At 37.1% G+C, this 22,153-nt stretch overlaps 1 protein-coding gene across 2 annotated transcripts in view; it reads right to left on the bottom strand.

The window, feature by feature from the left end:
- Positions 1-545: 545 nt before the first annotated feature.
- The window catches only part of LOC307121133 (phosphofurin acidic cluster sorting protein 2), a 103,542-nt gene continuing 81,934 nt past the window's right edge, over positions 546-22,153 (bottom strand). For both annotated transcript variants that reach the window (XM_079808590.1, XM_079808591.1), the window contains 6 exons: positions 17,659-17,701; positions 16,043-16,085; positions 15,813-15,954; positions 14,474-14,697; positions 14,266-14,379; positions 546-2,839 (listed from right to left, as the gene is read on the bottom strand). In XM_079808590.1, coding sequence (XP_079664716.1) covers positions 2,724-2,839; positions 14,266-14,379; positions 14,474-14,697; positions 15,813-15,954; positions 16,043-16,085; positions 17,659-17,701 — 682 coding nt within the window. In that variant the 3' untranslated portion in view covers positions 546-2,723. The remainder of the gene's footprint in view (positions 2,840-14,265; positions 14,380-14,473; positions 14,698-15,812; positions 15,955-16,042; positions 16,086-17,658; positions 17,702-22,153) is intronic.

The raw sequence follows: 22,153 nt of genomic DNA, 5'->3' as shown, positions 1-22,153 counted from the left end.
CCTTCTGTTTGCTCATTTTCAGTTTACCCAGTTTTCCCATGCGTTCGTAACATAATACTTACCAAAGGCTCAATAATGTATTAATATAATGATTTTCTACCATTAATAAGATTTCACGAGTTCACACTTACATCAAATTAAATAGAGTAAAGATTATGCATATTTGGCGTGCTGTCCTGGGGAGGGCTCCAGGCTCGGAATTTTGGCCCGAACCCAGAGTCTCCCCCCCGTGATAGAGATAGTCTAGAACTAGACTGCATTGTATTATGGATTGTGTTGACGTCTAATAAGAGTTTATTAAATCAAAGTGTGGAGATGGGGTGGTGCAGGGATGCTAAAAAACTGTCAATGAAAGTAGGTAAATCTGCTTGACTTGTGTTTAATTATCTGAATGTGCTCCTCCCGAAATTTGTTAATATAACATCACATTTGAATATAAAAGGATCAGGTAAGATGACTTTACCATTTAGATCATTTAACGATCGTCTCGTCTCAGATGACTACTACCATAGACATAATAAAACACAAACATATTTTTATTATTTGTCATTTATTTGCACAATCCTCCAGTAAGTATTTATCAAATACTGAAAAAAAGTTTTTTTCTGTACACTCAACAACCAGAACACACTGGTCCACTTTCTTATTTTCATTTACATGTTAATGTCTGCAACAAAACCAAACAAAAAAAGTCTATAAAAGAGTCCAACTCCTTTAAAAAGGGAAATAGAAAAACAAATACTAATAGTAAATGTTAAAAAAAATCACAATGCAGCCATGTTTAAAATCATTTTAGTATTTGTATGACAATTCAAACCAGTATAAAGGATATGAAATGGCAGTATACTGTACGTTTATGTACATGCGTTACAGAGAAGAGAAGCTTTCCTCAGTGGTTCATTCAGAATCAATACTGTCAAACTTAAAAATAAGCTTTGTGCAAATGTCTGCAGTTTTAATTAAAACAGACAGATCAAATATTAGTGTTTTCTCTCAGTTTTACAGATTAAAAAAGAAAAAAAACTCTCATGTTGCCCTAAAAGTAGTGCTTAAAAACAACCAGAGGCCTAAAATCGTTGACCAAACCCCAGAAGCCCATCTCAAAAAACAAAACCAGTACAAAAGTAGGCTAAAACATACAATGAAAAGAACAGTTTTACTCATGAAAGACATGAAAAACTTCTATTTTATGCACAATGTAACTATATCGCAGCTGCACTTGGCTGTAAAATAACGCCACAAGCCGTAAGAGCAAACTCCCCCTGAAATTAATACTGAAAACACACACACACACACACACACACACACACACACACACACACACACACACACACACACACACACACACACACACACACACACACACACACACACACACACACACACACACACACACACACACACACACACACACACACACACACACACACACACACACACCACACACACACACACACACACACACACACACACACACACACACAGGTAAAGCTGCAATCACTCTCCCAATATTTACAAATGGGCAATTTTTGTAAAGGGACTTTTGAAGAGTGACTGAACATAAACAGATCCACCAAAGAAGTTAGAAGCGGATGGCCTAAATTTTGTCATCCCAACAATCTGTCAGTAAGAGCCCTTATTAGCTGGCAGTAACTGGACCCTGTATTCAACACACAAAGACAGCTTTCCAAAAACACTCAAAGTAGTGGTAACAAGCTCACTGTGAATGATCAGAGATGGCAGATAGAAATGTAAAAAGAGTAAAAAGTGAAAATATCTGCTCATAGCCCCACACAGAGGGGGAATATAACTATTTAAAGGGCTTTTAAAAGCATTTTAAGATCTCCCTTTAGATGAAACCCACACAAGCTGCCCTCTTCATGCCAAAAAAAACAAAGCACCACATTCGTCCACATGTGTTCCCTTCCCCCTAAACATGCCTCTGATATTCCTCCAGGTAATGAAATTATAAAGTACTGTATTAAATACAACCAAACTCACTTTTCTTAACATAAAAGTGTACTAAATTTAAAGGATGTGCCCTTTAGAATTCACAGCTATGCTAAAACCATTCAACAAACAGCAACGTAACTCCTCCCGCCTGTTATGTAGCCCCTCCCACTTGCACTCAAACCCCTCCCACTTGTCCTTTAAAGGAACAGTTCAACCCAAAGACATCAAAATGGACATTTAAGAGCTACGTAGATCTGTTCCTCACACAAACCTCTCATGTGACTGTTCAACAAGAACTTGAATTTTTGGCCGAACTATTCCTTTAACACCTCCCACTTGTAAATATAAACACGCCATTAACAAACTCCACACAAACAAACTTCATGAATACAATTTCAATCAAGCTCACTTCATAAATCCCACCCTATAATATTGTACATAGAACAATTATCAACACGGATAATTTCACAGAAATAATATCAAACTATAACCCAACAAAGTGCAAACTGAAGCTGCCGTACGTGCCGGTACGATTCCTACCACAACATGTGCTGCTTATCTGAACATAAAAGACAGCGTTTGTTTCAAACACACCAATGTTCCTTTCACTGCCAAAGCAACAAAAATGACAAGTAACATCACTAACAACATTTCTGTCAAGGACACAGGCTTTCAAATTGACCATTTCCACAGGAAAATCCATTTGTCTTTGATCCCCCATTCGTGAATTCCCCTTGTGCGGGAGAAGGTTCCGGAATGGCACCATCAGGTCACACAGCCTTGCTGTAGCCGAAGATTCCTACAGGGAAGTGTTTAACGTGAGTCGGCCACTGCGCGGCCAGCTGGAAAAACTTCACGTCGTGCCACTCTACGCCATCAATGGACACTGCAGAGGAGAAAAAACACCATTAAATGACTGATGTTAGAAGTAACACAATTATATCAGACACCAAATCAGCTCAAAATATCTAAAATATCCTATACAGAATTCCACAAATCTATGGAAGCTTGTTTCCGCCACGGAATCCAAATTTTTTAAAGATAATGGTGAGTTTTATGTCACAATTCGGACTCTTTTCCTCATAATTCAGACTTTATATCTCGCAATTTTGACTAAATATCTTGAAATTCTGACTTTATAACACGTAATTCTGACTTAACATCTTGCAATTCTGACTTTATAACATGCAATTTTGACTTTATATCTCGCAATTCTGACTTTATAACACCCAATTCTGACTTTATAACATGCAATTCAGAATTGCAATTGCGGGAAATTAAGTCAGAATTGAATAAAAACTTGCAATTACCTTTTTTATTTTTTATTCCAAGGCGGAAACAAGCTTCTACACGTAATTCTTACTTAACATCTTGCAATTCTGACTTTATAACATGCAATTTTGACTTAATATCTTGCAATTCTGACTTTGTAACATGCAATTCTGACTTTATATCTCGCAATTCTGACTTTATAACATATAATTCTGACTTAACATCTTGTAATTCTGACTTTATAACATGCAATTTTGACTTTATATCTCGCAATTCTGACTTTATAACATGTAATTCTGAATTAACATCTTGCAATTCTGACTTTATAACATGCAATTTTGACTTTATATCTCGCAATTCTGACTTTATAACACGTAATTCTGAATTAACATCTTGCAATTCTGACTTTATATCTCGCAATTCTGACTTTATAACACGTAATTCTGACTTAATATCTTGCAATTTTGACTTTATATCTCGCAATTTTGACTAAATATCTTGAAATTCTGACTTTATAACACGTAATTCTGACTTAACATCTTGCAATTCTGACTTTATAACATGCAATTTTGACTTTATATCTCGCAATTCTGACTTTATAACACCCAATTCTGACTTTATAACATGCAATTCAGAATTGCAATTGCGGGAAATTAAGTCAGAATTGAATAAAAACTTGCAATTACCTTTTTTATTTTTTATTCCAAGGCGGAAACAAGCTTCTACACGTAATTCTGAATTAACATCTTGCAATTCTGACTTTATAACATGCAATTTTGACTTAATATCTTGCAATTCTGACTTTGTAACATGCAATTCTGACTTTATATCTCGCAATTCTGACTTTATAACATATAATTCTTACTTAACATCTTGCAATTCTGACTTTATAACATGCAATTTTGACTTAATATCTTGCAATTCTGACTTTGTAACATGCAATTCTGACTTTATATCTCGCAATTCTGACTTTATAACATATAATTCTGACTTAACATCTTGTAATTCTGACTTTATAACATGCAATTTTGACTTTATATCTCGCAATTCTGACTTTATAACACGTAATTCTGACTTAATATCTTGCAATTTTGACTTTATATCTCGCAATTCTGACTTTATAACACGTAATTCTGAATTAACATCTTGCAATTCTGACTTTATAACATGCAATTTTGACTTTATATCTCGCAATTCTGACTTTATAACACGTAATTCTGAATTAACATCTTGCAATTCTGACTTTATATCTCGCAATTCTGACTTTATAACACGTAATTCTGACTTAATATCTTGCAATTTTGACTTTATATCTCGCAATTTTGACTAAATATCTTGAAATTCTGACTTTATAACACGTAATTCTGACTTAACATCTTGCAATTCTGACTTTATAACATGCAATTTTGACTTTATATCTCGCAATTCTGACTTTATAACACCCAATTCTGACTTTATAACATGCAATTCAGAATTGCAATTGCGGGAAATTAAGTCAGAATTGAATAAAAACTTGCAATTACCTTTTTTATTTTTTATTCCAAGGCGGAAACAAGCTTCTACACGTAATTCTGAATTAACATCTTGCAATTCTGACTTTATAACATGCAATTTTGACTTAATATCTTGCAATTCTGACTTTGTAACATGCAATTCTGACTTTATATCTCGCAATTCTGACTTTATAACATATAATTCTTACTTAACATCTTGCAATTCTGACTTTATAACATGCAATTTTGACTTAATATCTTGCAATTCTGACTTTGTAACATGCAATTCTGACTTTATATCTCGCAATTCTGACTTTATAACATATAATTCTTACTTAACATCTTGCAATTCTGACTTTATAACATGCAATTTTGTATTAATATCTTGCAATTCTGACTTTGTAACATGCAATTCTGACTTTATATCTCGCAATTCTGACTTTATAACATATAATTCTGACTTAACATCTTGTAATTCTGACTTTATAACATGCAATTTTGACTTTATATCTCGCAATTCTGACTTTATAACACGTAATTCTGACTTAATATCTTGCAATTTTGACTTTATATCTCGCAATTCTGACTTTATAACACGTAATTCTGAATTAACATCTTGCAATTCTGACTTTATAACATGCAATTTTGACTTTATATCTCGCAATTCTGACTTTATAACACGTAATTCTGAATTAACATCTTGCAATTCTGACTTTATATCTCGCAATTCTGACTTTATAACACGCAATTCTGACTTAATATCTTGCAATTTTGACTTTATATCTCGCAATTTTGACTAAATATCTTGAAATTCTGACTTTATAACACGTAATTCTGACTTAACATCTTGCAATTCTGACTTTATAACATGCAATTTTGACTTTATATCTCGCAATTCTGACTTTATAACACCCAATTCTGACTTTATAACATGCAATTCAGAATTGCAATTGCGGGAAATTAAGTCAGAATTGAATAAAAACTTGCAATTACCTTTTTTATTTTTTATTCCAAGGCGGAAACAAGCTTCTACACGTAATTCTGAATTAACATCTTGCAATTCTGACTTTATAACATGCAATTTTGACTTAATATCTTGCAATTCTGACTTTGTAACATGCAATTCGGACTTTATATCTCGCAATTCTGACTTTATAACATATAATTCTTACTTAACATCTTGCAATTCTGACTTTATAACATGCAATTTTGACTTAATATCTTGCAATTCTGACTTTGTAACATGCAATTCTGACTTTATATCTCGTAATTCTGACTTTATAACATATAATTCTGACTTAACATCTTGTAATTCTGACTTTATAACATGCAATTTTGACTTTATATCTCGCAATTCTGACTTTATAACACGTAATTCTGACTTAATATCTTGCAATTTTGACTTTATATCTCGCAATTCTGACTTTATAACACGTAATTCTGAATTAACATCTTGCAATTCTGACTTTATAACATGCAATTTTGACTTTATATCTCGCAATTCTGACTTTATAACACGCAATTCTGACATTATAACATGCAATTCAGAATTGCAATTGCGGGAAATGAAGTCAGAATTGAATAAAAACGTGCAATTACCTTTTTTATTTTTTATTCCAAGGCGGAAACAAGCTTCTACACAATTCCAGTGCATTTGTAAGGTTAGCAACATTTTATAAAAATGCTCAAGTTTAATGTTTTTTAAGAAAAATATTCTGTTCACCAAAGCTGCATTTATTTGAAAACTACATAGTGAATATAGTGAAATATTATTACAATTTAAAAAAGCTGTTTTCTATGTGAATATGTAAAAATGTAATTTATTTCTGTGATCAAAGTAGTCGGGGAGCCAAAGTCTCAAAAGCTCAATAAAATGGGTTGAACCTGACATGGTCTGCCATACTTTTTATTTGTGTTTTTTCTGTTAACTTTGACCCTAAGAACCAATAATTGGAGGGTCTGCTCTGCCGGAAATATCGCGAAAAAAAATTGTGGCCATTTTCATGTATGCACCCTTTATTTTTATCAGAAAAATGTGAAAAATGACTTTTTTCCTCAAATCCTCAGTGGGTTGGGTAGGCTGTCAATAAATGCATTCCAGATACACAGAACACATGTGCTGACAACATCCACTGAAAAAATAACTCTTAAAACACATTTCTACATGATTTTGCATCAATTTAATGCAAGAAATAGGCGTTTTCTCACTTTTTTTCTAATATTTCAATCTTTACTTTATTGGCAATCAACTATTCCCCCAAGTTATGACATCAGTCAATATGCCATTCTTTTCACCAAATAGTATACTCATTCCACAGAAAAATTTATAAAAATCCAATCAAAATCAATGGATCTGTGATGATTTCACTACTAGTTGGCGATCAACAAGCTCAGAACCTCAATAGAATTTTACGCTACTCTCAAAATTATGAAAAACATGCTGGATATTTAGCATCATGGCACACTTATGATCTTAGTAATTTGAATGAGTTTGGAACAGCCAACAAACGGTAACCAACGGTTACCAACGGACTTCGAAGCTGCTCATCATTGTCTGTGGTATGTGACAGGTCTGCCCCAGCATTTTGGGAAAAGAACGGTAGGCCTAATATGGATATTGTAATGGTAATTAACTGAAAGGACCACGCCAGTCTTCAAACAAGTATATTTCTGTTGATTCCTCATCCCAAACGTATCCCTGTAGCAGCAGCAGAATTCATTCTCTACTAGTTTACTTAGCTAGCTTTAGCCGTTTTAGCTAATTTTGGTGGTTTCTTTGAACGGCCATAAGGAATGGGGTATTTTTTTTAAAAGTACGTCTACGACTGCTCCCTGCCGGTCAGCCGCTTCAGGGGGTCGGGAACGAGGCTCGGTTGACACCCGAGGCCAACCTCGAGAGGCTGGTTCCCTTAGCAGATTATCTCGGTGCATGGTTATGCCTTCCGAATATATCTTATATTACCCTCTCCTCAAGTTCAACTGGTTGGTCTGGACTGCAGTGGTCCCAGAGCAGGTTCGGGTAAGGGAACAGGAAGTTCACTCTTAGTTGGTAAAGGAGGCCATAGAAAGTGTTCCTCCGCCAGACAAGGAGTACGGGTTCTACAGCCGGTACTTCATAGTTCCCAAGAAAGATGGGGGGGGGGGTTGCATCCAATTTTAGATCTGAGGTACTTGAATCGTTCTCTGAGGAGATTCAGATTTGAGATGCTCACAATTCCAACCATCGTAAGTCAGATCCAGTTTGAGGACTGGTTTGTCACGATACTTCCATGTATCCATCCTTCAGGAAGTTCCTGAGGTTTGTTTTCGGGGGGTGAAGCATACCATTATCAGGTTCTTTAGTTTGGCCTGGCTTTTCCCCCTTGCATGTTCACCAAGTGCATGGATGCAGCTCTGGCTCCAACTGAGTCTCAGAGGCATCCGTGTACTGAACTACATCGACCACTGGCTCATATCGGCCCAGTCGCGAGTAGTGGCAGTTCGGCATTGAGATGTCGTCCTTGGCCTTCTTGGCACATAAATTGCCTTAAAATGCTGGTTGTCTACAAAGCTCTGAGGAGCTTTTTCCCGGACCTCCGCGGCCACCATGTCTCATATCTAATTCATCAAGGGGCTCTGAGGTCGCAGTGGTCAGCCCTCTATGCAGACTGGCACACCAGATCCTCCTGTGGTCCCAAGGGAGACTGTTGAGCGATATATGTCCCCGGGGACCAAAATCAGGGAACAGACGTCCTGTCAAGGCAGGGGCTGAGGCCTGGGGAGTAGCGACTTTACCCAGAGGTGGTGAAAGCCATGTGCGAGAGGTTCGGCCCAGTGGAAGTGGATCTGTTCGCGTCTCGAGAGACATCCCACTGCCCTCTGTGGTTTTCTCTCAAGTGCAGACGTGGCTGCTGCGTCTATGCATTTCCCCCGTTCACTCTGCTCCCGGGAGTCTTGGAGCGGGTCTGCCAAGAAGTGATCAGCCTACTTTTAATAGCAACCTGCTGGCCGACCCAGGTATGGTTCTCGAACATCGTAGCACTGCTAGCAGGCCTCCCGTCTCAGGCAGGGGGCACAATATTTCACCCCTGGCCAGAGCTGTGGAACCTTTGGGTCTGGCCCCTGAGGGGGCCTGGTACCTAGAGGCGGGCCTATCGGCATGTGTAGTTGAGACCTTACTCAGCTCCAGGGCTCCTTCCACGAGGAGATAGTACAGCATGAAGTGGAATGTGTTTTCCACTTGGTGTAGAGAGCGTTAGGTGGACCCAGTCAATTGCCCAGTGGCTTCAGTGCTGGAGTTCGTCCAAGATGGTTTCTCCGCCGGTCTTACCCCATCCACACTTAAGGTGTACGTGGCTTCCATTGCAGCTTTCCACTCGTCTGTAGGTGATGGGCCTCGGGGTAAGCACCATTTGGTTGTATGTTTCCTCCATGGAGCTCGGAGGATGAGGACTGCGACTTAGTCCAGAGTCCCAACTTGGGATCTAGCAGTGGTTCTGGAAGGGTTGTCTGCGGCTCCCTTCGAACCGAGTCAGATGAGGCAAAGAACCTGACCTTTAACCCTCTCGAGTCGGCAATCACGCCGGGGTGATTGGCTTGCTTTTTTTCTTATCAGTGCCAAAGAGTCGTTTTTTATCATTCAGGCAAGTGTCATACATCATTATAATCTGTTAAATTCTATTTTTTTTACTACAGTCACAATAAAAACAAATGGTTGTGCTTTTTGCAAAATAAAGAAATCAAACATGATGCGCAATCTGCAGCCTCTCTGTCAAAGACGTTCATTCAGATAGTCTTCAGAAAATGACCTCTATCTTATTGAATACTTGTCTGACAAACATGAGCCATAAGTCTAAAGAAACGCTGAAATGTCAGGTTTTAAACACTGTAAACCAAATCAAAAACAAATATTCTGTGTTTATGTAATCCGTTTGAAAGCAGATCGATGTTAGTTATTCCTGAGCGGCTCATTATAGACTAATGCGACCACGGCCACGAAGCATGCGCTCTATTGAGATTCAAATACTGAGGCGACGCCCACACACACATCAGCTCAAACACATTGTGCACGAGGGCGCACTGAAGAAGATATCTTCTTCATGCATGATATATATCTGCATGATATATATCATGCATGATATATATATACCTGACATATATATGATATATATATGTCAGGTATCACCATGTGACATTGACATAAACAGCTTCCAGAAATCGCTCTAACAATGTTAGACTAACATGCAGATAGACAAGTTTGAAGATAATAAACACACAATTGCAACAATATATGGCTTATCTGTGTTATTTATACCATGTTGGGTGTTTTCATAATAGATTATATATATAATGCAATGCAACTCGAGCTTTAATAATTATGCAGAATATTGTAAAATATATTTTCTGTCTGATTTTTTGATCCAAAGCCAAATGAGATCACATAAGGTTATTTAAAACAATTGGTGTAATAAATCATAAATTATAGTTTAATAAATCATAAATTCTTGTGGCAGAGAATATAGATCCTTTGTTCTGTTGCTCTCTGTCACATAGGCCTACCTGCAGCTCATTCATTATGCAGCTCATTAATGCGAGTCCTTTGTTATCTCAGGTGCTATCTCATCATTATTCATTAGATACCACGCCTCCTCGCATATTGGCTTTGTGAAGAGAAACTGTCTTACAAATTTTAAATCAGTGTATTGTTTTATGTGAATGAGTAGGCTCAATGATTCTCACATCAGTATAAAGAAAAAACTCTATGCAAATACAGACAGGAGTCAAAAGTCTTGGGAACAGATACCTATTGTGTGTTTTGAGGCCTTAATTTTAAAACAAATTTTTTTGTTTTTTCAAAATCTGTGCATAAACATTTTTCTCTCAAAAATACAAGCATGTACATACATGTTGCTCACATATTATAGTAGCCCAGTTTGTGCTGAATACAGTGTAATTACACGTTTGCCATTAATGTGTTTATAAGCAACTGAAAAAATACAAATGTCAGAGCATGTCAAAACTTCTAAAGGGCCCCAAAACAGCTCAGACTCCTAGGGGTTAAGGTGGCCTTTCTTCTTGCTATCACTTACTGAGGAGGGTGGGGGACCGGGGTCGGTTACGCCAACTTGCCTGGAGTTTGCCCCTGGCGGAGTTAAGGCCATCTTACTTCCAAGGCCGGGCTGTGTGCCCAAGGTGCCATCGAGTGTGGCACGGTCAGTGGTTCTTTAGGCCTTCCATCCTCCACCTCACGTGACGGCGGAAGAAAGGAGACTTCACCTGCTCTGCCTGGTCAGAGCAGAGTTCTGGAAAAAAGAGTTTATCGGGAGAAGTCTTCACAGTGGAGGAAGTCAGACCAGTTGTTGGTGTGCTTTGGCTCATCCAAGAAAGGGCTCACTGCGCCAAAACAGACAATCAGTAAGTGGATTGTCCAGGCTATAGCCACGACTTCTCAGGTGCGTAATTTGCCTTCACTGATAGCCGTGAGGGCTCATTCCAGAGACATGGCATCCTCTGTGGCCCTCCTTTCTGGAATCTCGCTTCAGGAGGATCAGCCGGGTGGGCCACCCCGCACACCTTCATTAGATTCTACAATCTGCAACTCCCTGCGACGCCTGGCGCTAGGGTGCTCGCGTCCTAAGTGTGCCTGGGTTCCAGCTTCACACTAGGGTGGGCGTGATTCTCGTGTGGCCTAGTGGGTATTCGTTCCCCAAAGTGTCGTTAGATGCAGTGCGAGTTCCCTCGAAAGGGAACGTCTCGGGTTACAACTGTAACCCTTGTTCCCTGAGAAGGGAATGAGACGCATGGAGCGTCTGCTTGATCGCTATGCTTAGGAGCAACCCCAAAGTGTCGTTAGATGCAGTGTCTCGTTCCCTTTTCAGGGAACAAGGGTTACAGTCGTAACCCGAGATGATTTCTTTCACCTGAATGCACAATATTTCCCATTTGCAGATTTGGTTCTGATCTTATTTTAGGATTAAACAAGAGAGGAGAAGCGTGGAGGAGAGGAGGAGAAGAGAGAGGAGTGAACAGGAGAGAACAGGAGAAGAGTGATGTGAATTGGAGAAGAATGAAGGATGAAGCCTGAGTTCTCAACCAAACAGCTGAAGAGAAACCTGCTCAGTCCCAACTATACTGCTTGCATAATATGTCAGAAAACAGACAGTGACGCTGGTCCTCTTCAGAAACTGACAAATCAAGGCTACCCTTCCCTCCTATATGCTGTAACCAACAGAAAGGATGATGTCTCATACAGACTTGACAATGGGCTGAAACCTCAATGTGACTTTCTGAGGAGGAATACTTTGTGGCACACACAATGTTGTGCGAGGTACACAGATCGTAAAACTGTTGACCAGACGAGGAAAAAAGTTGAAAAGCCAGAAGTCAAGCTCTTTCATCCAGCTCATTTCAATTATTCCATGGTGACAATGCGGGCAGATCAGTAAAGCATGCACGACCAGGGGGAATAGATCCCTCATTTTGATCGCCACTTATGACAGACAGAATGTTTGGGAAAAAGCAAACAAACTTGAAGAGGAAGAGATACTACACAAGATTTGTGGTCCTGATGGAAACAAGTGTACTGATATAATTGCTGATGTCTTCTGGTAACACAAGGAATGCATGACCAACTACCTGACAAAGCGTCTTCGTTCACAGGAAAGGGCTAGTACTGCCACCACTCCATATGATGCTGCACTGAACCAACTCATATCTAGGATAGATGAGCCCTTTTTCAAAGAGCCATATTCTTAGTTACAGCTTTGAGGGATGAATTCTGTAAATACTTGGAAAGCCATGGAGTTCAGAATGTTACCTCATACAGATGTCAGTCCTTGATTGCCCGCCTTAGAAGGCACAATGAAGTAGGTGGCAATTGTAAAATAATGGAACAGAAAGTATGTTCTAGCCTGAATGTTCCAGCAGAAATTAATGTTGGCTGCATGCTCTCAAATTTGAAGGAACTTTAAGGGTTACTTCAGGGATTTAGCATTAAGCTTTGTATCAGTAGAAACCCGGTAGTATATTCAAATTATGGTACTTTCCCCCTCATATCCCCCTGAGACGAGAGAATTATGGATTTTATTTCTGGAAAAAATCCTCAGATGATGCAAATATCTGAGTTGACACCAGATGACACCATAGTCTCTTCCTACAACACTGCAAAGAGAATATGGAAGGACCTCCAAAACCAATGTAAGCAGATCCTGAAGGAAGCAAGAGAAGCCAGAACAGCTCAAGCCAGTGGAAGTCAGCAGATGCCTGGAAGTATGACTGAAGACCCGTCACTGCAGCTAGAGATATCATACCTGGACGCATCCCGAAGAGTGAGCTCTAACCTGTATAACCACCTGGCATGGATGATAACAGATGCAACTCCACAGTTAGGTGAGGACGACCGGGTGAAAGTCAGTCCTAAGCAGCAAGAACAAGTTCTCAACCTTGCCCAGGATGTCTGCCAAGCAGTTGCCAAGATCACAACACTCTTCCATTGGGAGAACAGGGTTATGTTGAAATTAAAAAAGATGCCTAGACCATGATGTTTAATAATGTGGAAATTAACAACCATGTTAAATATCCAGTATGTCTATCGGAATTTTGAGAGTAGCCTAAAATGCTATTGAGGTTCTGAGCTTGTTGATCGCCAACCAGTAGTGAAATCATCACAGATCCATTGATTTTGGTTGGATTTTTATAAATTTTTCTGTGGAATGAGTATACTATTTGGTGAAAAGAATGGCATATTGACAGATGTCATAACTTGGGGGAATAGTTGATTGCCAATGAAGTAAAGATGAAAATACTGGGAAAAAAAGTGAGAAAACGCCTATTTTTTGCATTAAATTGATGCAAAATCATGTAGAAATGTATTTTAAAAGTTATTTTTTCAGTGGATGTTGTCAGCACATGTGTTCTGTGTATCTGGAATACATTTATTAACAGCCTACCCAACCCACTGAGGATTTGAGGAAAAAAATCATTTTTCACATTTTTCTGATAAAAAATAAAGGGTGCATACTCTAAAATGGCCACAATTTTTTTTCGCGATATTTCCGGCAGAGCAGACCCTCCAATTATTGGTTCTTAGGGTCAACGTTAACAGAAAAAACACAAATAAAAAGTATGGCAGACCATGTCAGGTTCAACCCATTTTTGAGACTTTGGCTCCCCGACTAAAGCTGAACTTCTTCTTGATTATTATCAATGTTGAAAACAGTTGTGGTGCTTCATATATTTGTGGAAACTGTGATACATTTTTAAAAGGATTCATTAATCTATGGAAAGTTAAACATCATTTATTATAAACAGAAATATTTTGTAACATTATAAAAGTCTTAATATTAAATAATTATTAAATCACCACTGTTTGATTCATAGAAACTATTGTGACATCCAATCATAGTACTGAGAAGCCATGCATGGTTTTATTACAGACGTCACAGTTAAGACTGTGGTAACTATAAGGCATTACACAAGTGACCACGGGGTGGCAGTCAGGTACAACCAACAAATCACACTTCTGGGGCTTCCTGTGCATTGAATTTCATGTGTTTGTGTGTTGGTTTACCCTTCAGCATGGTGTGCTGGTGTTTAGCAGTGCAGATGAGTCTGCTGATGCTGTCTATCACCTGACTCTTAGAGTCCACATCCTTCTCTTTCAGCTTCTTGCTCAGGAATATCACTGAGTGGAAAGGAAACCAGACGTGAAGCAACAGCAACAGCACATGGGAGCCAAACAAATCACCCTCACAGCAGTTCATTTTAAACCAACACACCTTTCTTGTTCTTCTCCTTCATGACAACAGTCATGGCCATGCCGGGAGGGGGTGTTGGCTCTCCTCCGTTGGGGATTCGGGAAACCTGCAGCGAGCGGAAGTTACTCTTCAGCGTGTTCTTAATCCCCACGTCTCTTTTCTCGCCCTCTTTCTTCTTCTCTGCGCCCTGTAACGTCCAGTAGTCCACCTGAAGACCCATCACCTCACCACCGGTGCCTGGAGAACTGCACACACACACACGTGTATGAAATATAAGATGATGTATGTAAAAAAAAAAAAAATGCTTCAATGCCCAGTTCGACTTGTCTTCATGCTCATTTTCAACCTTATTTCTCACAGAAATGGTAGAGCCCTATACACAAAATACAGTCATAAAAACAGAATTTGCTGTAGGGTAACGCAGGATTTCACTGAATTTTTTGTGAACCACACACACACACTGAAGCACGCGTGACTCTCGCAGTGTTTTCAGCCTCTGCCGTCTCACTATATGAGGACCTGAATGCATGAGCTTCATCTCCAGAGTCACTTGATCAGCAATTACCGTTTCATTTAAAAAAAAAAAAACTATCATATCATAAACACACAGAAACTCAAAAGATCTTCACGGCAACCCGTTAAAATAAAAGTTTGGTTTAACTTGAAGAAACTGACAGAAATATATATTACAGTTGTACAGTAGAATTTAGCCACATCTCAATGTAGTAATAATTCTAACACTAATAATAATAAATGATTATAAAAAATAATTTTTTTAAGGAATAATCACAATTTTCCATCCATGTTTTAATTTGAACAGTAAAGCTCTGTTGTGCTTTGTTTGACAAAAAAGTTTAATTTATTTTTGATTAAAAGATAAATTAAATTGATGGTTTATGCCTCCATTTAATTGCCATACAATTTAAAATACACAACACAGAATTTCTGGGAAAAAATCATAGAAATTAAAAATAAACAAAAGCTTTAAAAAAATTATTAAAATGGCTGTTTTTATGAATTCAGTGCATACATGCTTTTTTTATTCAGACATGATTTTTGATTATTAAAATCCAGAATAGTAAAACGGAATTTGAGAGAGAAAAAAAACGCATTTCATCGAATGTAATTTTATACATGTAAAACTTTTAACAAGTTGTTGCTAAATTGTATAACTTTCATGATTTCAATTAATTAGACATGCTTTTTGATTACTAAAATTTTATTTAACATTAAAAAAATTGCAAAAAATAAAACGGATTTCATAGGGCCCTAAAATGGTTTACATTGTTGTCTATATGACAACGATAAGGATTCTTAAGCATGTGTATGTGCAACATTTGCAATGCATAGTTTCTCGTACCCTGCTCCAGAGAGACTGGCAGAAACAGAGGGGGATGACGGCGGGGTGGAGGTAATGTCTTTCCCGTAAGGCGTTCCCGTCTGCGCTGGAGGTGAGGAGAGCAGGTTCACACTGCCTACCATCACTGCATCATCAGAGTCAACTGGCAGAACACACGCACACACATCAGTCAAATTTAACTGCTGTTATTGTTTTTAATGTGTTCTTTCTTGGCTAAATGTAAGTCCTACCTGATGTGGATAAGCTGTGTTCCACAATTCCCACTTTCACCAACTGCAATAAAACACAACCAAATCCTGAATTACTTACGTTAATTACCTTTGGAACAGCATACTATTGTTTGTATTATTTCTGCAGTATTTTCAGAATTCATAGAATAACTCCAAAATATACAGCCAGCACTGTGCATTATACTGTATCCCACAATGCAGTGCTTTTGAATTGGCCTTCCATTTTCAATGTGATGGCATTTCGATCAAATGATAAGTCAAGAACAAGACAATTTTACACCAAATGGGGTTGTTTTAAACATTTATCTTTACACATTGCAGTTTTTTTATACTTTAGTGTACAATATGCCGTAATCTATACATCATTTGCTCTACATTTTCCACAAATTTGGTAAAAAGAAAAAAGCCTGAACTTAAACTTTAAATTCAGTTTTTTCTTTCCAACTAAGCAAAAAGAAGTGTTGTTCACCAACCTCAAGAGGTAAAAAATAAATAATTATAAGAGCTGTTTTATGTTATATCTATTGCAATTTTTGCAACCCTGTTACCAAAATGCAATTTTGAGTAATTCCATTAATTTCCTGCAATAAACTATGAATAACATATTATGAAAGTAGGTGACCCTCTGGTCTTGAATTTTTATTTTGTATTATTTCAATGAAATTAATGTACTATATTTTAGTTCATTAATGTTTTTGATTTAATATTTTGTATTTTTAGGGGATTTTATGGTACTAAATTATATAGTTATATATAATCCATTAATTCACTTTTTGAGCATGCAATTTCCAACTTAAACTGTGGTAAATCTTGAATGCTTTGGATCACAGATTGAAGTTTGGTCTCTTTTTAAAGACGACACTTTAGGCAGATTATTGCTGAAGCAGTTACAGAATTTTATGTTGTTTAGTTATGAAAATGCACAAAAATACTATTTTCAATGTTTATATAAAAAATATATATTTTCAAAAACACGTTTTACTCTAAAACGGCAAGAAAACCAAAGCCATAAATCTAAACAAGTTGTGTTCCAAATTTGAGGTTGATATCTAAAATAAATAGCTTTCAGTGTTTGGGCGCAGTACATTCATCTCCCATTCATTTCCAATGCACAAGTGTGACAATTTTTTTCACGACCATTTAGCCTTTTCGAACCATGTCCATGTTTTTTTTATTATTTTGTGTTCAAACAGCAAGTGCCAAAACCTTTACCAAGTTTCGTATCATTCCGATGAAGTAAAAAAAATTTGGGGCAAAAAAAACAAACTGTAAAATTTTTGACCGAAGCACACCAGAGGGTTAAAACCGTTTTACAATAACTTTGGTAACAGGGTTGAATTGTTGAGAAAATTGATTATTTAAATGGAATTTCCCATTTTGTGTGATGAGGGAAAATCATAGAAAACCAGGGTTGTGCTAAACATTGTTTTTAGGCCGTTTAAATGAGTTCCTAATTTAAATATATATAGTATATTTAGAGTTCATTCAATATTTAATTATTAAAATATAGGAAATATACAAACATGGGATATGTGTCTCTAATGCTTTTATAATGGGACAACCAAGTATATTTGCATCTTTAGAGAGGAAATGAAAGACAAAAAAGCATTTCTCACCCCAATGAACGGAACAAACTTCTGGCAGGAGTCTTCATCAGGGCTGTGGAAGTCAAACAAGAGGGAGGCATTAGCATGGGGTGGATAGGGCGTGTAATGTTAAGCTGTACGTGAGGGCGAGTGGGGGGGTGAGAATGAGGGGTGTCAGATCTGATAGTGTGACAGAGTGGTGTCCTCTAGCTGACGGAGTGCTGTGAGAGTGAAACCACAGTGAGAGTGAGGGCTCATGCCATGGCTCGGGGTCATGAGAGGACACTGGGGTAGCTTCTTACATCCTCCACCAATCAGGAGGGGGTGTAAGGCCGCAGGCTATGGGCACGCTTCATTACTGAACTCATTGTTATATAATCTTCCTTGGCACTTCTATCGTCTACAACTGACTCAGGAAACCAGAACACAAGGAACTCTAAGATTCTCAATTTAGTCGATTGTAGCTGACAAAAATAGAGCTGGCACACGAGTAGTCTAGTGTAGCCAGACTTTTGACTATCGGCATAACGCCTGATCCACACCGTAGCTTATTAAAGCCAATAACAGCCCACATACACAGGAAGAGAATGTCTGACCTACATGTACAATGCCCAATCACAACTTCGCTCTCTGCTGGCAAATATCTACCTTAGGTGTCTCAAAGCTCAAGATTTCATTCCTAAATTTGAGGCCGTGAACCAACAAGCTCTACCAATTCACCCTTTGCTGGGAGTTTTATTGACAGGCGATCTGACCAATCACAACGCAGAATCCGCCATTTTGTCTGACAAAGCAGTCAGGAGAGTAAGTAGATTAACATCGGTGGACTTGAACTTGAAAAATCGTGTGTACTGCCGTCTTTCCGCGGTTGAAACAACATACCTTCTGATGTTCATTCATGTTTATTTGGTGCTATAAATTAACTAGTAGGAAGAAATGATCAGTTCACAAGCTGCTTGAACTGAAGCGCTACAGTGATCTGTCACGACACATTAAAGAGACACAAAACGGTATTTATTGTTTGAATTTCTTAAAAATTTTTTACATCAAAAATAACCTGCTCTGTCTCGTCTGTCGGCGCGTTTGTTTGTGTCCTTTTTTGCTCCACGATGCGTTTTCCACTGCATGAGAACATGATGTGTGGCGTGAGAGTGCCATGGCTTGTCGGACGTAGCAACAGTAACTAAGGGGGTGGGTCTTTGCAAACTGTCAATTGGGTGTGTGTCCATGATAAGACGACAAAAGAAAGCATGGCAAAGCATGCTGGGAAATAGAAATCCCAGCCCAGTTTCAGTTTCAGTTAAATTTAAGTTTGTCTAAATTGAAAGAAACATTCATAAAACTCAAAACAAGGAAACAATTCAGATTACTTAAAATCTGTTATTTTTGTGAACTCAAAAGAAAAAGTTCTAAATACTCATGAAAGTTAATTTGATTGAACTCATTTAACTCGTTTAATATGAGTTGGCTCTACTCAAACCAATTCATTATTTTGAGCATTACAGGGTAGATATTTAATCTTAAATATATTTAATGATATAAAACAGCACAACAGAGGTTCACCTGCATAAAAATGTGGATCCACATACAGCTGCTAAAGACAAAGTACCTGTGATACAGGTCTGACTCCGAATAAAAGGTTTACTGTAGCCGTGTTTCCATCACCATTCAAGTTGCGCAAATTGAAATTACAAAATGAAAATGGAAACACGTAAATTTGCAAACATATCGCATGAGGTGGTTTTTCAGGCATTTCGAAAAAGGAATATTCCGTAAAAAAAAAAAACTGCAATGGACCCGCTTTTTTGAGGTTTTACAGGTCATCTGGCGTACATAAGTCACATTATCAATCTTTAAAGATGGCGCGGTATGTTTGGATAGAAGACGAGACAAACTTCTTTATTAAACTCATAAAATACAAAATAATTACATGAATACTGGAAACAACAAAGAAATGCCACAATTTATCAAGACCTTGAATCAGATATGAGGGTGAAACACCCAGAAACACCTCACACGTGGCCGCTTCAGAGTATAAGGGATTTTCCTGGCCATTAATGCTTGGATAACACATCTACATCTCCTTCTTAAAAATAACGGCTAGTGCGGTGGCTGCGATATACATAAACCTACCAACATCCGTCGCCATGATGTTTGGAATGACAAGGTAAAAATGACATTTTAGTTGCATAACATCGGTTAATGGAAACGGCGTCATTTCGCAATAGTGTTTTTATCGACAGATTTCGCGTTTCCATTACAGATTTGCGCAAAAATGTTGCAGTATTTTCTTTGAAAATGCTGGAGAATCTCACTGGGCATGCACTCGGGCGAGAGCTCGTCTTTAGAGAGCGTCATGTGTTTGCTGCGAGCGATGATTAGCTGCAGAGGAAAGCCCTTATTTGGAAATAGTTTGGACATGTTTTTTTTTTGTAAATTACTAAACTCTATTGTTACTAAACAATAGAATGAAGTTAAGAACAAATTCATGTGCATATGCAGGTACTGTGAATTATGTGCTAAATTTCTTCTGTGCTTTTAAATATAAATAAGCCGCACAATTATTAGTGAATGAGACCCAGTGACTCCAAAAACATGTGTATACATCTTAATAATTACAATCCAGTGTTGTTTTAAAAATATAGAATGAATAAATTAATTAATTACCAGGGAGTCGCACCACATGACATGGTGCAACCTTGTGTTGTCAATAAAACAATGAAATGATTTGTTCTGCAGAGGTCCTCTCTATGACATGATTTCGTGTTTTAAGTTTTGCATGTTTTGGTTGCACCACTAGACTTTTTGCATTTTTAACTGCTCAAACATAAACAGTTTTTGAAAATTTCACAGTTGTTCACTCTTTTTTGTGAGAGAAACAATTTGCTTGGTCAAGGAGCATAAAAAAATAATGCAACATCAAGACCATTAAGAAATCCAATCAATTCACATTGGATGAAATCAAGTTCTGCCCTACTTTTTTCATGTTGAATGTCCCATTTCAATCATAAATAGACCACATTACAGAAATGAAATGGGTTCTGAACACCCACTGTTTAACCTTTATTTTAGGCACTGCTCAACTAATATGATTGTAAAATGACTGTGAGAAATGTTTAGAGTTATTGTTGATATTTTATCATCATCTGCTGTCCATTCCTCTTTGTTGTCCCTCTATAGGTCACTTTCAGTACCCCTGCGTTTCTCTCTCCATTCATCTTTCTCTATTTTATTCTGCTTCATATAAAGTGATAATTGGTTGTGTGACCTTTTGTATCTGTGCTCGTCCTTCTGCTGGGAAACTAACTATCACAGATTTATGTTCCAGTCCGTGAGGTACTTCGTTATTCATCTAATATTTGGATATTTGTTTTTCATAACACTAATTTAGCACAGTCTGGTAGTGGTAAAATATGATTCTGCATTCCAAAAATCCTTATAACACATTTTATTTTGTGCTAAGTATTTAATTGGTAACATTTACAATAAAGTCAATTTTCTTAACATTAGTTAATGCATTACCTAACAATGAGCAATATATTTTTGCAGCATTTATTAACCTTTGTTAATGATAGTTCATAAAATATTCATGTTAGTTCACAGTGCATTAACAGACACAAATTTTTATCTTAAAAATGTGCAAGTAATAAATGTATTATTGTTCATTGTTAGTTAATTGTAACTAATGTAGTTAACTAATGTTAACAAGTGAAACCTTATTGTAAAGTGTTACCATATAATTTACTATTATAGGCTGTATGAAATGATTTTTTCCCAAATTCCGTTTTTTCCTTTTTAATTCCGACTCCATTTTAATGGTTAAATTCAATAAATTCATTTAAATCATGAAACGTATAAAATGTAACAACAATTTATTTATATATATGTATATATATATATATATATATATATATATATATATATATATATATATATATATATATATATATATATATATATATATATATATATATATATATATATATATATATATATATATATAAAGTTTAACAAAAATTACATGTTTAGGGCATGTTTTATTTTTTCCCTTAAATTCCATTTGAGTTTTTTTTTTACCAAATTCTGTTTATTCTAAGTGTTCTGGATTCCATTTTAATGGTTTAATTAAAACATTATTTTTATAGCATTTGAAATTATACAAACTTTTTGTCAAACAAATTGTTCTGAACAAAAAAATTAAGTTTTAATAATAATGTATTAATATTATTATTATTAGTGTTAGTATTATAACATTGAGACGTAGCTAAATTCTACTGTACAACAGTAATATACACTCACCTAAAGGATTATTAGGAACACCATACTAATACTGTGTTTGACCCCCTTTCGCCTTCAGAACTGCCTTAATTCTACGTGGCATTGATTCAACAAGGTGCTGAAAGCATTCTTTAGAAATGTTGGCCCATATTGATAGGATAGCATCTTGCAGTTGATGGAGATTTGTGGGATGCACATCCAGGGCATGAGGCTCCCGTTCCACCACATCCAAAAGATGCTCTATTGG

Source organism: Gobio gobio (genome assembly GCF_949357685.1).
Source record: "Gobio gobio genome assembly, chromosome: 24".
Taxonomy (NCBI): Eukaryota; Metazoa; Chordata; class Actinopteri; order Cypriniformes; family Gobionidae; genus Gobio; species Gobio gobio.
Note: the sequence above shows the minus strand (reverse complement) of the source record. Positions and strands in the feature narration are given on the sequence as shown.